The following is a 17,774-nucleotide window of genomic DNA, read 5'->3' as shown; positions in this document are numbered from 1 at the left end:
CCTGAGCTTCACCTGATCCTCACCTGAACCTCACCTGAGCTTCACCTGAGACTCACCTGATCCTCACCTGAGCCTCACCTGAGCTTCACCTGAGCCTCACCTGAGCCTCACCTGAGCCTCACCTGAGCCTCACCTGAGCCTCACCTGAGACTCACCTGATCCTCACCTGAACCTCACCTGAGCTTCACCTGAGCTTCACCTGAGCCTCACCTGAGCTTCACCTGAGTCTCACCTGAGCCTCACCTGAGCTTCACCTGAGTCTCACCTGAGTCTCACCTGAGCCTCACCTGAGCCTCACCTGAGCCTCACCTGAGCCTCACAAAGATTTACTCAGAGTCAGACACAAATACTTCCTTTTTATATGACTCCTGTAGTAGTAAAAGTACTTCATAAAGTGAGTGATTGTAACAAAGTACTACTGTTTATTTGAACCTTTGAATAAAACACTCCATGTGCGCCCCCTGGTGGAACACGTTTTCATTTCGCTTTAGTCCCGTATGAATATTCATGAGATGCTAATTAAACACGAGCTAACTTTGAACAGACGTCACACGGCGCCCCCTGGTGGACGCTCAGGCTCACGCGGCGCCCCCTGGTGGACGCTCAGGACACCGTCAGCTCCAGCTCTTCATCTTCATCAGGAGGAAGACTCAGCTCCGTCACCTGCAGCAGAGGTCACATGAGCAGAGGTCACAGGTCACATGAGCAGAGGTCACATGAGCAGAGGTCACAGGTCACATGAGCAGAGGTCACAGGTCACATGAGCAGAGGTAAATTAGAATAACTGCCTTGTATAAAATGTCTCTCTCAAAATGGCTGTAGTGAATGTCTTGAAATAGGCCTCTGTCTCTTTAAGAACCTCTGAGCCTTTAGACACGCCCCCTCCACACACTGTCTGTGGCATCAGTGGGGAGGGGGTTCTGCTGAGGAGCAGTGGTTGGTTACTCGGCTGGTGACCAAAGCTCGGAGGCGTCTCCAGGAGGTGGGGGCGTTCCTAGGAGGACTCAGGCAAACCTATCCCTAAAATGGCCGCCGTCAGAGTTTTTACAGATTACTCAAAATGGCCGCCATCAGAGTTTTTACAGATTACTCAAAATGGCCGCCATCAGAGTTTTTACAGATTACTCAAAATGGCCGCCATCAGAGTTTTTACAGATTACTCAAAATGGCCGCCATCAGAGTTTTTACAGATTACTCAAAATGGCCGCCATCAGAGTTTTTACAGATTACTCAGAAATACGTGAATGTGCCAAGACAACACTTCAGCCATGTTTTTAATGAGGGAGTGACAGAATAACAGGATGGAAAGCTTGAATAACACCCCCCCTTTAACATCGACGAGCAGACGAGGCTCTGAGTAACTCGTTCCTTTGACATTTTCACGCACCAGTTTTAAAACGCGTGAGTTGCAACATTCGTGTATCTGAAATTATGTTTAGTTTAGCTCAATTTATTCTGCAGTCTCTGATTATTCCTAATTCAAATAACTGGCATAAATCTCACCAAAACCAATGTCATGAGAGGTGAATCAATGAAGTAAAAACTGCCCAGTGTGTATTTTTATGACGCTGTTTGAGTAAAATGAGGCCAAACGAAAGCACTGGTTTAAACGCTCTAACTCCGGTGTGACGTCGAGCTGCACTGACAGTATCAGCACATGTGCTCATGTCTTTGTCTCTCATTAAAAAACAGTTATTCACAGCTGGTAAACTTTGTCTTGCATAATATTACGTAACTAAAGAGCGGACGACTCTTTCCTCAGACACTTTTATCACATTTAAACGCTCATGCTTTATGATTATTGACAAAACTTGTACTTTTTTGTTTTTAAAGCCTATGTTTTCAACAGACAGAAATCATGTTATTTGCTGAAAAAGCGGAACTCAACGGCTGAATGTAAATAACTCGATAGTTCTGCACACGTGTCGGATCCTCCCGTTTTTGTCCCAGCCTGTTCACACTGGGCTAGTTTTATCACAGGGCCTCGGAGTTCAGCAGAATACAGGAGGTCATAGGTCATTTACAAGATTAACATCACACACGTTCTCCGTGATTATTACAAATCACATCCCAGGTGTGAAGAGGACTTTAGAGAGCGGAGGAAGTGCTTCATAAAACACGCAATATTTCAGTTCAATCTGGTAAAATGTCAAAAACTCAGGCTGTGTTAAAAGCCAAAGTGCGTTTTAAGAACAGCTTTAAAAACAGGCACAGAAGAAGTCGGTCTTATGTGTGAGGACAACTCGTTCCATCATTTTGGTGCAGCCACCGCAAAAGCCCGATCCCGTCTGAGCTTTGGTTCGGTCTTTGTGACGCTGAGGAGGAGCTGACCAGCCGACCTGAGAGACGGCGGAGGCTTGTGCGGGTGTGAGAGCTCAGAGAGGTACAGGGGGGCGACACCATGAAGACATTTAAAAACAAACAGAAGCAGTTTGAAATGGATCCTAAAGTGCACAGGCAGCCGGTGAAGTGAGGAGAAAACAGGGGTGATGTTCCAGTTAGAAGACGCTGCATTTTGCACGAGCTGCAGTCGAGAGATACAGGACTGACTCACCCCAAAACAAAGAGAGTTACAGTGATCCAGCCGAGTGGTCACAAAGTGCTGTCGTGCCTAAAGGTGCTTGACTTTAGCGAGCCGCCTCAAATGAAAGAAGCTCGACCTCACACCTGAGCGGATCTGACTCTCCAGTTTAAAACACGGATCCATTTTCAAACCCAGGTGGACCATTTCCCCTTTACAATAAACATTCAGGTTTTCAAGTCAACAGGATTAAAATGGGACCTTGGACTTCCGTTTTAGAGTCATTAAAGTGCAAAAGGTTCAGGGCCATCCAGGCTTTGACATCATTTAGACACGTTTGAAGCAAACTTAAAGAGAAGCCATCTTTCAGGGGGGCGTTACCTGCAGCAGGGGGGCGTTACCTGCAGCAGGGGGGCGTTACCTGCAGCAGGGGGGCGTTACCTGCAGCAGGGGGGCGTTACCTGCAGCAGGGGGGCGTTACCTGCAGCAGGGGGGCGTTACCTGCAGCAGGGGGCGTTACCTGCAGCACTGGCTCCTCCTCTTCCTCCAGAACAAACTGATGAGAGTCTTTGAGCTCCAGCAGAACTTTCCCTCTCCCTGAGAGAAAAGAAGATATTTACACACTCACTCACACTCAGTGATGGTAAACGAGGGGGGGGGAGACGGACAGAAGCGCTGACGACTGACCATCACACATTCACTCAAACACATCATGTATCCTGGCCTGTTGTACATGTTTTTAGTGGTACACTGCGAAAAGTGCCCGACTAAAAACAAGGAAAAACATCTTAAAATGAGACGTTTTGTTTTGTTTTGAGGAAAACATTCTGCCAATGGGGTCGGCATTTTTTACTTGCTAAGAATTCTTATTTCTAGAATATTTTTATCATCATAAAACAAGAAAGAAACACTAGAATTAAGCGAAATGTCCTCAGGAAATGGAATAATTTAAGGAAAACATTCTTATTTAGTGAAAAATGTTTTACTTAAATGTTGCTTGATTTAAGTAAAATGTTGTTAATAAATACTAATATTTAAGGAAAGTATTGCCCGGAGACCCGCCTCCATGATGTGGAGCCAGGCTGATGGTCAGAATCACCTGCTGGAGGATTCACCTATTGTACATGTTTTTAGTGGTAGACACGGGGAGAACATGCTCCACACAGAAAGGCCCCGTCCTGGTGGGAATCGAACCCGGGACCTTTGAGCTGTGAAGCTGAGGCTCTAACCGCTGTGCCACCGAGCCGCCCACTTTAAAGAATGGAATGTTTTATCTGTGAGAAGCAGGTCTTACATTAAGAGTTTTGATCTGAGTTTTTATTAAAATAAGAAAAAATATTCTTTGTCTAAAACTGAAGATTCAAAAAGTTTTTCTTTCTTGTTACAAGAAAAATTATCATGTTTTTAGCAAATTTATCTGAACAATGGACAGATTTTATTTCCTAAAATAAGATTTTTTGCTTTTTAGGGAAAAAATAAGAACTTATTTCTTAAAGTAAGACATTTTTTACTTGCTTAGAATCCACTTTTTGCAGTGATGGGGAACCCGGAGTACCTGGAGGACCCGGAGGACCCGGAGTACCCGGAGTACCTGGAGTACCCGGAGTACCCGGAGTACCCAGAGTACCCGGAGTACCCGGAGTACCCGGAGTACCCGGAGTTTAAACCTCAGAGCGAAGCTGACACTGACCCAGCAGGACCAGGAGCACGTTGGAGAAGGCCTGGACCAGAGCTCTGTGACTCACGGCTCTCACCAGGCGGGGGCGCTGCTGCAGCTTCTCCACAGGGTCTGAGGAGCAGAGGAGGAGGAGGAGAGGAGGAGCAGAGGAGGAGGAGGAGGAGGAGCAGAGGCGGAGGAGGAGCAGAGGAGGAGCAGAGGAGGAGGAGGAGGAGGAGCAGAGGAGGAGGAGCAGAGGAGGAGCAGAGGAGGAGCAGAGGAGGAGGAGGAGGGGGTTAGATGTGGACAACAGCGATGAGGCAAAGGAGACGAAGAGGGAGGATTTGTTCAGACTTCGTTACCGGAGCTGAGCGTCTCCTGCAGCACGGCGGCGCCCCTGGTGGTCAGCTGGTGGAAGGGGAAGCTCAGCTGCAGTAAACAGCCCAGCCTGAGACAGCGCCCCCTGGTGTCCGGGTCAGCGTCAGGCTCAGGGCCCAGATCCTTCAGCTACAAACACAACCTCATCATTTACATTGAAACCAGAGGGAGAAGCGACCGGCGGCGTCTCACGGTGATGATGTCAGAGCTCCAGCCGTTAAACCCCAGGCAGTGATTGGCCAGGGTCAGGCAGTGGGCGTGGCTCAGCGGCGTGCTGCGGGACAGGAAGTGAGGCGTCTTCTTGGAGCTCAGACGGACCTGGAAAAGGATTTTATGGGTTTGTTTCTTCCAGTCGCAGATGGAAAAACCTCTTTGTCTAAAAACTCCACTTTAGTTTGAAAATAAAGAAGAAAGAGATGAAATGCAGACGATGAACCTGTCGGGCTGAAACAACTCATCGATTATTGAAAGTCGACGACTATATTAGTAATCGATGAATCATTCTCTATAAACACAGACTCAGAGCAGAAACGACATGAACTTTTTCTATGGAAAGTCATTTGTTTTTAAAGTTTTTAAGGGTCTGTAGTGTTTTGTGTCTCGAGCCTCCAACAAACATTCACTTTAACCCCTTAACTCCCACCTGAACCGAGCACATTTTCTCCAGCTTTACCCCACTCCGAAAGCTTCTGGAAAAAAGGTGTGAAAATAGCAACAAAACTGAGACGAAAACAAGGATGAAAATGTGAAAAAAGGGAGAAAAAAATGGACGAAAAAGAGACAAAAAATGTGGGGAAAAAAAGAAAAAAAAATGACGAAAAATTGACAAAAATTGACAAAAAATGACAAAAAATGTGAAAAAAAGACAAAAAAAGACAAAAAAAAGACTAAAATTGACAAAAAAATTGACAAAAAAATGACAAAAAATGTGAAGAAAAAGACAAAAAAAGACAAAAAAAAGACTAAAAATTGACAAAAAAAAGAAGAAAAAAAAAGACAAAAAATGTGGGGGAAAAAAAGACAAAAAAAGACTAAAAATTGACAAAAAAAAAAAAAAAAAGACAAAAAAAGACTAAAAATTGACAAAAAAAAAGAAAAAAAAAAAGACAAAAAAAGACAAAAAAATTGAAAAAAAGACAAAAAAAGACAAAAAAAAGGAAAAAAAAAAAATTAAAAAAGGGAAAAAAAAGGGAAAAAAAAATATATATATAAGACAAAAAATGTGAAAAAAAAAGACAAAAAAATGACAAAAAAAAGACTAAAAATTGACAAAAAAATTGACAAAACATGTGGGGAAAAAAGAAAAAAAAAAGATAAAAATGTGACAAAAAAAACGTTAAAAAATTGCAAAAAAAGACAATAATTTTATTTTTAAAAATGACAAAAAAGAGTTGAAAACCCCCCAAAAAGGATGAAAAAAAATGTGATGCCGTGAGGAAAAAGATCCATTTAGTTTTGTAGGTCTTTCAGATGAGGCGTTACACTGGCCTACAGGATTTGGGTAAAGCTGAACTGGAGAAAATGCTCTGGGTTCAGGCGGGAGTTAAGAGGTTAAGTTTCCTCCATAAGCCACGCCCCTGATGAAGTGGGACCAGCAGGGGGCAGCACTGCGGTCTGTCACACAAATACATCAGCTCATATAATCATGAAGAAGATTAACGAGGGGTCGATTTACCCCTGAGGGCGTGTCGCCGCGGAAACTGACCCTGAGGGCGTGTCGCCGCGGTCACTGACCCTGAGGGCGTGTCGCCGCGGTCACTGACCCTGAGGGCGTGTCGCCGCGGTAACTGACCCTGAGGGCGTGTCGCCGCGGTAACTGACCCTGAGGGCGTGTCGCCGCGGTAACTGACCTTCAGCGGCCGATGCTGGAACAGCGTCCGTCCATCGGTGTCTCTCTGGGCCTGAGCCGCGTGTCCAGAACTGAAGAACTTCACCAACGCAGAGAAGAACCCGGGGTCTGCAGGACACAACTTCAGGAGGTACAGAGGCCCGAAGGAGGAGAAGAGGCTCCACAGCTCCTCCTACAGGAGACACTACATCAGTACAGGAGGTACAGAGGCCCGAAGGAGGAGAAGAGGCTCCACAGCTCCTCCTACAGGAGACACTACATCAGTACAGGAGGTACAGAGGCCCGAAGGAGGAGAAGAGGCTCCACAGCTCCTCCTACAGGAGACACTACATCAGTACAGGAGGTACAGAGGCCCGAAGGAGGAGAAGAGGCTCCACAGCTCCTCCTACAGGAGACACTACATCAGTACAGGAGGTACAGAGGCCTGAAGGAGGAGAAGAGGCTCCACAGCTCCTCCTACAGGAGACACTACATCAGTACAGGAGGTACAGAGGCCCGAAGGAGGAGAAGAGGCTCCACAGCTCCTCCTACAGGAGACACTACATCAGTACAGGAGGTACAGAGGCCCGAAGGAGGAGAAGAGGCTCCACAGCTCCTCCTACAGGAGACACTACATCAGTACAGGAGGTACAGAGGCCTGAAGGAGGAGAAGAGGCTCCACAGCTCCTCCTACAGGAGACACTACATCAGTACAGGAGGTACAGAGGCCTGAAGGAGGAGAAGAGGCTCCACAGCTCCTCCTACAGGAGACACTACATCAGTACAGGAGGTACAGAGGCCCGAAGGAGGAGAAGAGGCTCCACAGCTCCTCCTACAGGAGACACTACATCAGTACAGGAGGTACAGAGGCCCGAAGGAGGAGAAGAGGCTCCACAGCTCCTCCTACAGGAGACACTACATCAGTACAGGAGGTACAGAGGCTCCACAGCTCCTCCTACAGGAGACACTACATCAGTACAGGAGGTACAGAGGCCTGAAGGAGGAGAAGAGGCTCCACAGCTCCTCCTACAGGAGACACTACATCAGTACAGGAGGTACAGAGGCCTGAAGGAGGAGAAGAGGCTCCACAGCTCCTCCTACAGGAGACACTACATCAGTACAGGAGGTACAGAGGCCCGAAGGAGGAGAAGAGGCTCCACAGCTCCTCCTACAGGAGACACTACATCAGTACAGGAGGTACAGAGGCCCGAAGGAGGAGAAGAGGCTCCACAGCTCCTCCTACAGGAGACACTACATCAGTACAGGAGGTACAGAGGCCCGAAGGAGGAGAAGAGGCTCCACAGCTCCTCCTACAGGAGACACTACATCAGTACAGGAGGTACAGAGGCCTGAAGGAGGAGAAGAGGCTCCACAGCTCCTCCTACAGGAGACACTACATCAGTACAGGAGGAGAAGAGGCTCCACAGCTCCTCCTACAGGAGACACTACATCAGTACAGGAGGTACAGAGGCCTGAAGGAGGAGAAGAGGCTCCACAGCTCCTCCTACAGGAGACACTACATCAGTACAGGAGGTACAGAGGCTCCACAGCTCCTCCTACAGGAGACACTACATCAGTACAGGAGGTACAGAGGCCTGAAGGAGGAGAAGAGGCTCCACAGCTCCTCCTACAGGAGACACTACATCAGTACAGGAGGTACAGAGGCCTGAAGGAGGAGAAGAGGCTCCACAGCTCCTCCTACAGGAGACACTACATCAGTACAGGAGGTACAGAGGCCCGAAGGAGGAGAAGAGGCTCCACAGCTCCTCCTACAGGAGACACTACATCAGTACAGGAGGTACAGAGGCTCCACAGCTCCTCCTACAGGAGACACTACATCAGTACAGGAGGTACAGAGGCTCCACAGCTCCTCCTACAGGAGACACTACATCAGTACAGGAGGTACAGAGGCCTGAAGGAGGAGAAGAGGCTCCACAGCTCCTCCTACAGGAGACACTACATCAGTACAGGAGGTACAGAGGCCCGAAGGAGGAGAAGAGGCTCCACAGCTCCTCCTACAGGAGACACTACATCAGTACAGGAGGTACAGAGGCCCGAAGGAGGAGAAGAGACTCCACAGCTCCTCCTACAGGAGACACTACATCAGTACAGGAGGTACAGAGGCCTGAAGGAGGAGAAGAGGCTCCACAGCTCCACCTACAGGAGACACTACATCAGTACAGGAGGTACAGAGGCCTGAAGGAGGAGAAGAGGCTCCACAGCTCCTCCTACAGGAGACACTACATCAGTACAGGAGGTACAGAGGCCTGAAGGAGGAGAAGAGGCTCCACAGCTCCTCCTACAGGAGACACTACATCAGTACAGGAGGTACAGAGGCCTGAAGGAGGAGGTCTCACGTGCAGCAGGTCTTCAGAGCGAGACGCCTCCAGGTTCCACACGAACAGCGTCTTCGTGTTCTCCACCGGGACCAGGAACTCCACCACCTCGGCCTCCATCACCTCCTACAACACCAGCTCCACCTCCTGCAACAGAGAGCAGCACATGAGACACCAGGAGAACCAGTGAGCACCAGGAGCTCCGCCCCCTCGGCCTCCATCACCTCCACACACATCATAATAAAGCAGCTTTAAAGTCTCTGTTTCTCGGACTCTTTAACGGTGATTCTGAGGCCGTGGGAGCCCAGGGTGCTGAGGGCGCTGCAGCACCCCCTGGTGGATAGTTTGTGAACCGCAGGCAATATCAACCCCTTAACTCCCGCCTGAACTGAGCACGTTTTCTCCAGCTTTACCCCAATCCAAAAGCTCCTGGAAAACAGGTGTGAAAATAACAACAAAACTGAGACGAAAACAAGGATGAAAATGTGAGAAAAAGTGAAAAAACACTGACGAAAAAGTGAGAAACATTTGACAAAAAATTTAGATAAAAAATGGAAAAAAATGCGAATAATTTGACAAAAATGTGATTTTTTTTTTACAAAATATGACAAAAAAAGACAAAAATTGGACAAAAAAAGTGATAAAAATGTGAAATAAAATGTAACAAAAAAATGTAACAAAAAAATGTAACAAAAAAGTGATGAGAAATTTGACCCAAAAAAAGGCAAATAATTTGACGAAAAAATGGATGAAAATGTGATAAAAATATGACAAAAAAAAGACAAAAAATTTGACAAAAAGTGATAAAAATGTGATTTTTTTTTTTACAAAATATGACAAAAAAAAGACGAAAAATTGACAAAAATGTGATAAAAATGACAAAAAATTATGAGAAATTTGACCAAAAAAAGGCGAATAATTTGACGAAGAAGTGACAAAAAATTCAGAAAAAAGTGAGAAAAAAGTCACTAAAATCTGACAGAAACAAAAAAAGTGATGAAAAAAAATCTGCCATGAGGAAAAAGATCATTTAGTTTTGTAGGTCTTTCAGATGTTACACTGGCCTACAGGATTTGGGTAAAGCTGAACTGGAGAAAATGCTCTCGGTTCAGGCGGGAGTTAAGAGGTTAATCAATAGGATTCATGCACAGGAAAAGTATTTTGGGGGTAAATTCTGTCCCTCAGCGCCCCCTAACTAAGACAAGGTGAGTTTATCCGGAGACAAACGGGGACAAACGGGGACAAACGGGGACAAACGGAGACAAACGGGGACAAACGGAGACAAACGGGGACAAACGGGGACAGAGGGAACAGCCCAGAGCTTTAGTAAAGCCACAGGTCAGACCGGAGGCTCCGGAAACTCTTTAACGTTGAATAAAATCGGTTTAAAAAGACTCACAAACGGATTCCTGCTTCTTCTTCCGCATCTGTCTCCCGCGCTTCCGCTTCTCTGGGCGGGGTTTACCGCGTGGACCAATCAGATGACGCGGAGCGATGACTGACAACGGAAAGGACCAATCAACAGCGCGCGTTTACTGCCATGGGATAAAGGGTTGAAAATGACCCAGAAACAGAAGGAAAAAAAACAGATTCACAAACTCTGAACATTTATTTATCTGTGTCAGAAAAACAGATTCACAAATCCTGCAGGGGGCGCTGTGGCTGCGCTCGCATGTGGTAACCGCGGTAACGGGTCTGTATTAATGAAAAACGACACAGACTCAAAAATCCTCTTTAGATCCAGGTTTGTTTCAGTCACAGTTTATTCTTTTCTTTTTACAAACGTTTCCTGGTTTTTCACAATTATTTCTTGCTTGTTTTTTCCAAATTTACCTCAAATGATTCCCTGTTTTCTTACTTTTATTATTATTTGCACCTTTTTTCCATAGATACATTACCCAAAACTGGAGACGAACCTGATTCTGAACTATAATCAAGTATAATCAAGTATAATCAAGTATAATAAAGTATAATAAACTATAATAAACTATAATCAAGTATAATCAAGTATAAAGTCCCGGGTCCCTCACTCAAAATAAAACAAAAATAACCTGCAATAGACAAATCCGTGAAGTCGTCGCTTTATTTTGTACATTATTATACATGTTTTATGCAGTAAATCCCTCACACTTTATCACTTCTCTCCTGGTACAGATGCAGTACTTTCATGGAGTACTTGCTGATACAGATGCAGTACTTTCATGAAGTACTTGCTGATACAGATGCAGTACTTTCATAAAGTACTTGCTGATACAGATGCAGTACTTTCATAAAGTACTTGCTGATTGGGCGGCTCGGTGGCGCAGTGGTTAGTGCTCTCGCTTCACAGCTAGAAGGTCCGGGTTCGATTCCCACCTGGATGAGCCTTTCTGTGTGGAGTTTGCATGTTCTCCCCGTGTCTGCGTAGGTTTCCTCCGGGTACTCCGGTTTCCCCTACCACTAAAAACATGCACAATAGGCCAGGATGAATGATGTGAGTGAAGGTGGTGTCAGAGGGTCCGTTGGTGCAGACGTGTGACAGTCTCCCCCAGGGGGCGCTGAAGCTCCACCACCGAGTGTGGAGTGAAACAACTGTCTCATGTAAAGCTTTGTGACCAAGTCTGTGAAAGGAGCTGTATAAATAAAGATCTTCTTCTTCTTCTTCTTCTTCTTCTTCTTCTTCTTCTTCTTCTTCTTCTTCTTCTTCTTCTTCTTCTTCTTCTTCTTCTTCTTCTTCTTCTTCTTCTTCTTCTTCTTCTTCTTCTTCTACTTCTACTTCTACTACAGCTACTACATTTACTTTGTGACCATGTCTGTGAAAGGAGCTGTATATAAATAAAGATCTTCTTCTTCTGATACAGATGCAGTATTTTCATAAAGTACTTGCTGATACCGATACGAGTCCATCCATTTTCTTCCCCTTTATCGGGGCCGGGTCGTGGGGGCAGCAGCCTCACATCTCCAGCTGTTCTGGGGGAGCCTGACCTCCTCCAGCTGTTCTGACCCTGACCTCCTCCAGCTGTTCTGACCCTGACCTCCTCCAGCTGTTCTGGGGGAGCCTGACCTCCTCCAGCTGTTCTGGGGGAGCCTGACCTCCTCCAGCTGTTCTGGGGGAGCCTGACCTCCTCCAGCTGTTCTGACCCTGACCTCCTCCAGCTGTTCTGGGGGAGCCTGACCTCCTCCAGCTGTTCTGAGGGAGCCTGACCTCCTCCAGCTGTTCTGGGGGAGCCTGACCTCCTCCAGCTGTTCTGAGGGAGCCTGACCTCCTCCAGCTGTTCTGAGGGAGCCTGACCTCCTCCAGCTGTTCTGAGGGAGCCTGACCTCCTCCAGCTGTTCTGGGGGAGCCTGACCTCCTCCAGCTGTTCTGAGGGAGCCTGACCTCCTCCAGCTGTTCTGAGGGAGCCTGACCTCCTCCAGCTGTTCTGGGGGAGCCTGACCTCCTCCAGCTGTTCTAGGGGAGCCTGACCTCCTCCAGCTGTTCTAGGGGAGCCTGACCTCCTCCAGCTGTTCTAGGGGAGCCTGACCTCCTCCAGCTGTTCTAGGGGAGCCTGACCTCCTCCAGCTGTTCTAGGGGAGCCTGACCTCCTCCAGCTGTTCTAGGGGAGCCTGACCTCCTCCAGCTGTTCTGGGGGAGCCTGACCTCCTCCAGCTGTTCTGAGGGAGCCTGACCTCCTCCAGCTGTTCTGGGGGAGCCTGACCTCCTCCAGCTGTTCTGACCCTGACCTCCTCCAGCTGTTCTAGGGGAGCCTGACCTCCTCCAGCTGTTCTAGGGGAGCCTGACCTCCTCCAGCTGTTCTGGGGGAGCCTGACCTCCTCCAGCTGTTCTGACCCTGACCTCCTCCAGCTGTTCTGACCCTGACCTCCTCCAGCTGTTCTGGGGGAGCCTGACCTCCTCCAGCTGTTCTGAGGGAGCCTGACCTCCTCCAGCTGTTCTGGGGGAGCCTGACCTCCTCCAGCTGTTCTGACCCTGACCTCCTCCAGCTGTTCTGACCCTGACCTCCTCCAGCTGTTCTGGGGGAGCCTGACCTCCTCCAGCTGTTCTGAGGGAGCCTGACCTCCTCCCTGGCCGTGAACTGCGACCCGTTGTAGCGACTGTTTCGTTCACTGACATCATAACAGAACAGACAGAAACATTTCCTCATATTCAGGTCAATAATGATCAGCAGAAGTTTGAAATCATTCATAACTAGAAACTTTTCAGCGGAATTGCAGGAAGTGACTAAAAAAATCGCATAAATCGGTTAATTTGCATAATCTAATTTGCATAAACCGGTAAAATGTAATGTTGCATAAACGGTGCTAATTTGCATCAATTATGTAAATTCCACAAAGTCTTTAAAATCCATAATTCCTAAATGGCATAAACTGGTCAAACTGTTGAAATGGCCCCAGTGCTTAAATGTCTGAAAGTCCTGGAGTCTCCCACATACACACCAATGCCAAAAATTCAAATTCCCGTATAAAAAAACTGGAAAACTGCAGAAAAACCCACAAATTGCGGAAGCTGAACATGGACAAGGAGCAGAAAATAAGGAAAAAAGCGGAAAAGCCTGGATCTGCGGCCGCCCCATTATAAGTCAATGGGACGAACATGGGGAGGGGGCAGTGGTCAGGGGGCGGGGTCTGTTCACAGGGGGCGGGGTCAGTTGTTGGGCCTGATGGCGTTGTAGTTCTTGACGACGCCGGAGAAGCGGACGATGCGTATCTCCGGGAGGCGGGCCTTAAAGTCCTGCCAGAGATACTCCGGAGACAAAACCTTCGTCGGTTTGTGGTCCCAGAAGTACCTGCAAAAGAGGAGGAGTCATGTTAAAGCCACGCCCCTCAGGTGACTGTGGAAAACGGTTCAAGGAGTGTTCCAGACCATCTCTTCTGTTTAAATGTGACTCCTCCCCCTGTCCTCACCTGTTTAAATGTGACTCCTCCCCCTGTCCTCCCCTGTTTAAATGTGACTCCTCCCCTTGTCCTCACCTGTTTAAATGTGACTCCTCCCCCTGTCCTCACCTGTTTAAATGTGACTCCGCCCCTTGTCCTCACCTGTTTAAATGTGACTCCTCCCCCTGTCCTCACCTGTTTAAATGTGACTCCTCCCCCTGTCCTCACCTGTTTAAATGTGACTCCTCCCCCTGTCCTCACCTGTTTAAATGTGACTCCTCCCCCTGTCCTCACCTGTTTAAATGTGACTCCTCCCCCTGTCCTCACCTGATAAATGTGACTCCTCCCCCTGTCCTCACCTGTTTAAATGTGGCTCCTCCCCCTGTCCTCACCTGTTTAAATGTGACTCCTCCCCTTCTCACCTGTTTAAATGTGACTCCTCCCCCTGTCCTCACCTGTTTAAATGTGGCTCCTCCCCCTGTCCTCACCTGTTTAAATGTGACTCCTCCCCCTGTCCTCACCTGTTTAAATGTGACTCCTCCCCCTGTCCTCACCTGTTTAAATGTGACTCCTCCCCTTGTCCTCACCTGTTTAAATGTGACTCCTCCCCCTGTCCTCACCTGTTTAAGTGTGACTCCTCCCCTTCTCACCTGTTTAAATATGACTCCTCCCCCTGTCCTCACCTGTTTAAATGTGACTCCTCCCCCTGTCCTCACCTGTTTAAATGTGACTCCTCCCCCTGTCCTCACCTGTTTAAATGTGACTCCTCCCCCTGTCCTCACCTGTTTAAATGTGACTCCTCCCCCTGTCCTCACCTGTTTAAATGTGACTCCTCCCCTTGTCCTCACCTGTTTAAATGTGACTCCTCCCCCTGTCCTCACCTGTTTAAATGTGACTCCTCCCCCTGTCCTCACCTGTTTAAATGTGACTCCTCCCCCTGTCCTCACCTGTTTAAATGTGACTCCTCCCCCTGTCCTCACCTGTTTAAATGTGACTCCTCCCCTTCTCACCTGTTTAAATGTGACTCCTCCCCCCGTCCTCACCTGTTTAAATGTGACTCCTCCCCCTGTCCTCACCTGTTTAAATGTGACTCCTCCCCCTGTCCTCACCTGTTGAAATGTGACTCCTCCCCTTGTCCTCACCTGTTTAAATGTGACTCCTCCCCCTGTCCTCACCTGTTTAAATGTGACTCCTCCCCCTGTCCTCACCTGTTTAAATGTGACTCCTCCCCTTCTCACCTGTTTAAATGTGACTCCTCCCCCCGTCCTCACCTGTTTAAGTGTGACTCCTCCCCCTGTCCTCACCTGTTTAAATGTGACTCCTCCCCCTGTCCTCACCTGTTTAAATGTGACTCCTCCCCCTGTCCTGACCTGTTTAAATGTGACTCCTCCCCTTCTCACCTGTTTAAACGTGACTCCTCCCCCTGTCCTCACCTGTTTAAATGTGACTCCTCCCCCTGTCCTCACCTGTTTAAATGTGACTCCTCCCCTTCTCACCTGTTTAAATGTGACTCCTCCCCCTGTCCTCACCTGTTTAAACGTGACTCCTCCCCCTGTCCTCACCTGTTTAAATGTGACTCCTCCCCTTGTCCTCACCTGTTTAAATGTGACTCCTCCCCCTGTCCTCACCTGTTTAAATGTGACTCCTCCCCCTGTCCTCACCTGTTTAAATGTGACTCCTCCCCCTGTCCTCACCTGTTTAAATGTGACTCCTCCCCCTGTCCTCACCTGTTTAAATGTGACTCCTCCCCCTGTCCTCACCTGTTTAAATGTGACTCCTCCCCCTGTCCTCACCTGTTTAAACGTGACTCCTCCCCCTGTCCTCACCTGTTTAAATGTGACTCCTCCCCTTCTCACCTGTTTAAACGTGACTCCTCCCCCTGTCCTCACCTGTTTAAATGTGACTCCTCCCCCTGTCCTCACCTGTTTAAATGTGACTCCTCCCCCTGTCCTGACCTGTTTAAATGTGACTCCTCCCCTTCTCACCTGTTTAAACGTGACTCCTCCCCCTGTCCTCACCTGTTTAAACGTGACTCCTCCCCCTGTCCTCACCTGTTTAAATGTGACTCCTCCCCTTCTCACCTGTTTAAACGTGACTCCTCCCCCTGTCCTCACCTGTTTAAATGTGACTCCTCCCCCTGTCCTCACCTGTTTAAATGTGACTCCTCCCCCTGTCCTCACCTGTTTAAGTGTGACTCCTCCCCCTGTCCTCACCTGTTTAAATGTGACTCCTCCCCCTGTCCTCACCTGTTTAAATGTGACTCCTCCCCCTGTCCTCACCTGTTTAAATGTGACTCCTCCCCCTGTCCTCACCTGTTTAAATGTGACTCCTCCCCTTCTCACCTGTTTAAATGTGACTCCTCCCCTTCTCACCTGTTTAAATGTGACTCCTCCCCCTGTCCTCACCTGTTTAAATGTGACTCCTCCCCTTGTCCTCACCTGTTTAAATGTGACTCCTCCCCCTGTCCTCACCTGTTTAAATGTGACTCCTCCCCCTGTCCTCACCTGTTTAAGTGTGACTCCTCCCCTTGTCCTCACCTGTTTAAATGTGACTCCTCCCCCTGTCCTCACCTGTTTAAACGTGACTCCTCCCCCTGTCCTCACCTGTTTAAATGTGACTCCTCCCCCTTCTCACCTGTTTAAATGTGACTCCTCCCCCTGTCCTCACCTGTTTAAATGTGACTCCTCCCCTTGTCCTCACCTGTTTAAATGTGACTCCTCCCCCTGTCCTCACCTGTTTAAATGTGACTCCTCCCCCTATCCTCACCTGTTTAAATGTGACTCCTCCCCTTCTCACCTGTTTAAATGTGACTCCTCCCCCTGTCCTCACCTGTTTAAATGTGGCTCCTCCCCCTGTCCTCACCTGTTTCAATGTGACTCCTCCCCCTATCCTCACCTGTTTAAACGTGACTCCTCCCCCTGTCCTCACCTGTTTAAATGTGACTCCTCCCCCTATCCTCACCTGTTTAAATGTGACTCCTCCCCCTGTCCTCACCTGTTTAAATGTGACTCCTCCCCCTGTCCTCACCTGTTTAAATGTGACTCCTCCCCCTGTCCTCACCTGTTTAAATGTGACTCCTCCCCCTGTCCTCACCTGTTTAAATGTGACTCCTCCCCCTGTCCTCACCTGTTTAAATGTGACTCCTCCCCCTGTCCTCACCTGTTTAAATGTGACTCCTCCCCCTGTCCTCACCTGTTTAAATGTGACTCCTCCCCCTGTCCTCACCTGTTTAAATGTGACTCCTCCCCCTGTCCTCACCTGTTTAAATGTGACTCCTCCCCCTGTCCTCACCTGTTTAAATGTGACTCCTCCCCCTGTCCTCACCTGTTTAAATGTGGCTCCTCCCCCTGTCCTCACCTGTTTAAATGTGACTCCTCCCCCTGTCCTCACCTGTTTAAATGTGACTCCTCCCCTTGTCCTCACCTGTTTAAATGTGACTCCTCCCCCTGTCCTCACCTGTTTAAATGTGACTCCTCCCCCTGTCCTCACCTGTTTAAATGTGACTCCTCCCCCTGTCCTCACCTGTTTAAATGTGACTCCTCCCCCTGTCCTCACCTGTTTAAGTGTGACTCCTCCCCTTCTCACCTGTTTAAACGTGACTCCTCCCCTTGTCCTCACCTGTTTAAACGTGACTCCTCCCCCTGTCCTCACCTGTTTAAACGTGACTCCTCCCCTTGTCCTCACCTGTTTAAATGTGACTCCTCCCCTTCTCACCTGTTTAAACGTGACTCCTCCCCTTGTCCTCACCTGTTTAAATGTGACTCCTCCCCTTCTCACCTGTTTAAATGTGAATCCTCCCCTTCTCACCTGTTTAAATGTGACTCCTCCCCTTCTCACCTGTTTAAATGTGACTCCTCCCCTTGTCCTCACCTGTTTAAATGTGACTCCGCCCCTTGTCCTCACCTGTTTAAATGTGACTCCTCCCCCTGTCCTCACCTGTTTAAATGTGACTCCGCCCCTTGTCCTCACCTGTTTAAATGTGACTCCTCCCCCTGTCCTCACCTGTTTAAATGTGACTCCTCCCCTTCTCACCTGTTTAAATGTGACTCCTCCCCCTGTCCTCACCTGTTTAAATGTGACTCCTCCCCTTCTCACCTGTTTAAATGTGACTCCTCCCCTTGTCCTCACCTGTTTAAATGTGACTCCTCCCCTTCTCACCTGTTTAAATGTGACTCCTCCCCCTGTCCTCACCTGTTTAAATGT

The 17,774-nt window shown here is 48.3% G+C and overlaps 2 protein-coding genes across 2 annotated transcripts in view; both read right to left on the bottom strand.

Annotated features, from left to right (window-relative positions):
• Positions 1 to 574: 574 nt before the first annotated feature.
• On the bottom strand, positions 575 to 10,163 carry rdm1 (RAD52 motif containing 1). Its single transcript, XM_079582992.1, has 8 exons — positions 10,120 to 10,163; positions 8,742 to 8,846; positions 6,407 to 6,577; positions 4,749 to 4,874; positions 4,541 to 4,685; positions 4,212 to 4,310; positions 3,042 to 3,118; positions 575 to 663 (listed from the first exon to the last, which is right to left on the bottom strand). Exons 2-8 carry the CDS (start codon positions 8,838 to 8,840, stop codon positions 604 to 606), a joined length of 777 nt encoding a protein of 258 aa, XP_079439118.1. The 5' UTR covers positions 8,841 to 8,846; positions 10,120 to 10,163; the 3' UTR covers positions 575 to 603.
• A 3,176-nt stretch (positions 10,164 to 13,339) lies between these two features.
• LOC306969776 (globoside alpha-1,3-N-acetylgalactosaminyltransferase 1-like) overlaps positions 13,340 to 17,774 on the bottom strand; it is a 32,699-nt gene continuing 28,264 nt past the window's right edge. Inside the window, exon 9 of the mRNA XM_079582993.1 lies at positions 13,340 to 13,483. Within this exon, the coding sequence (XP_079439119.1) occupies positions 13,342 to 13,483 (142 nt within the window). The 3' untranslated portion in view covers positions 13,340 to 13,341. The remainder of the gene's footprint in view (positions 13,484 to 17,774) is intronic.

Source organism: Gobius niger (genome assembly GCF_951799975.1).
Source record: "Gobius niger genome assembly, contig: SUPER_10_unloc_1, whole genome shotgun sequence".
NCBI classification, from domain to species: Eukaryota; Metazoa; Chordata; class Actinopteri; order Gobiiformes; family Gobiidae; genus Gobius; species Gobius niger.
The sequence above is the reverse complement of the archived record's forward strand: the minus strand, read 5'-3'. Positions and strand labels throughout refer to the sequence as shown.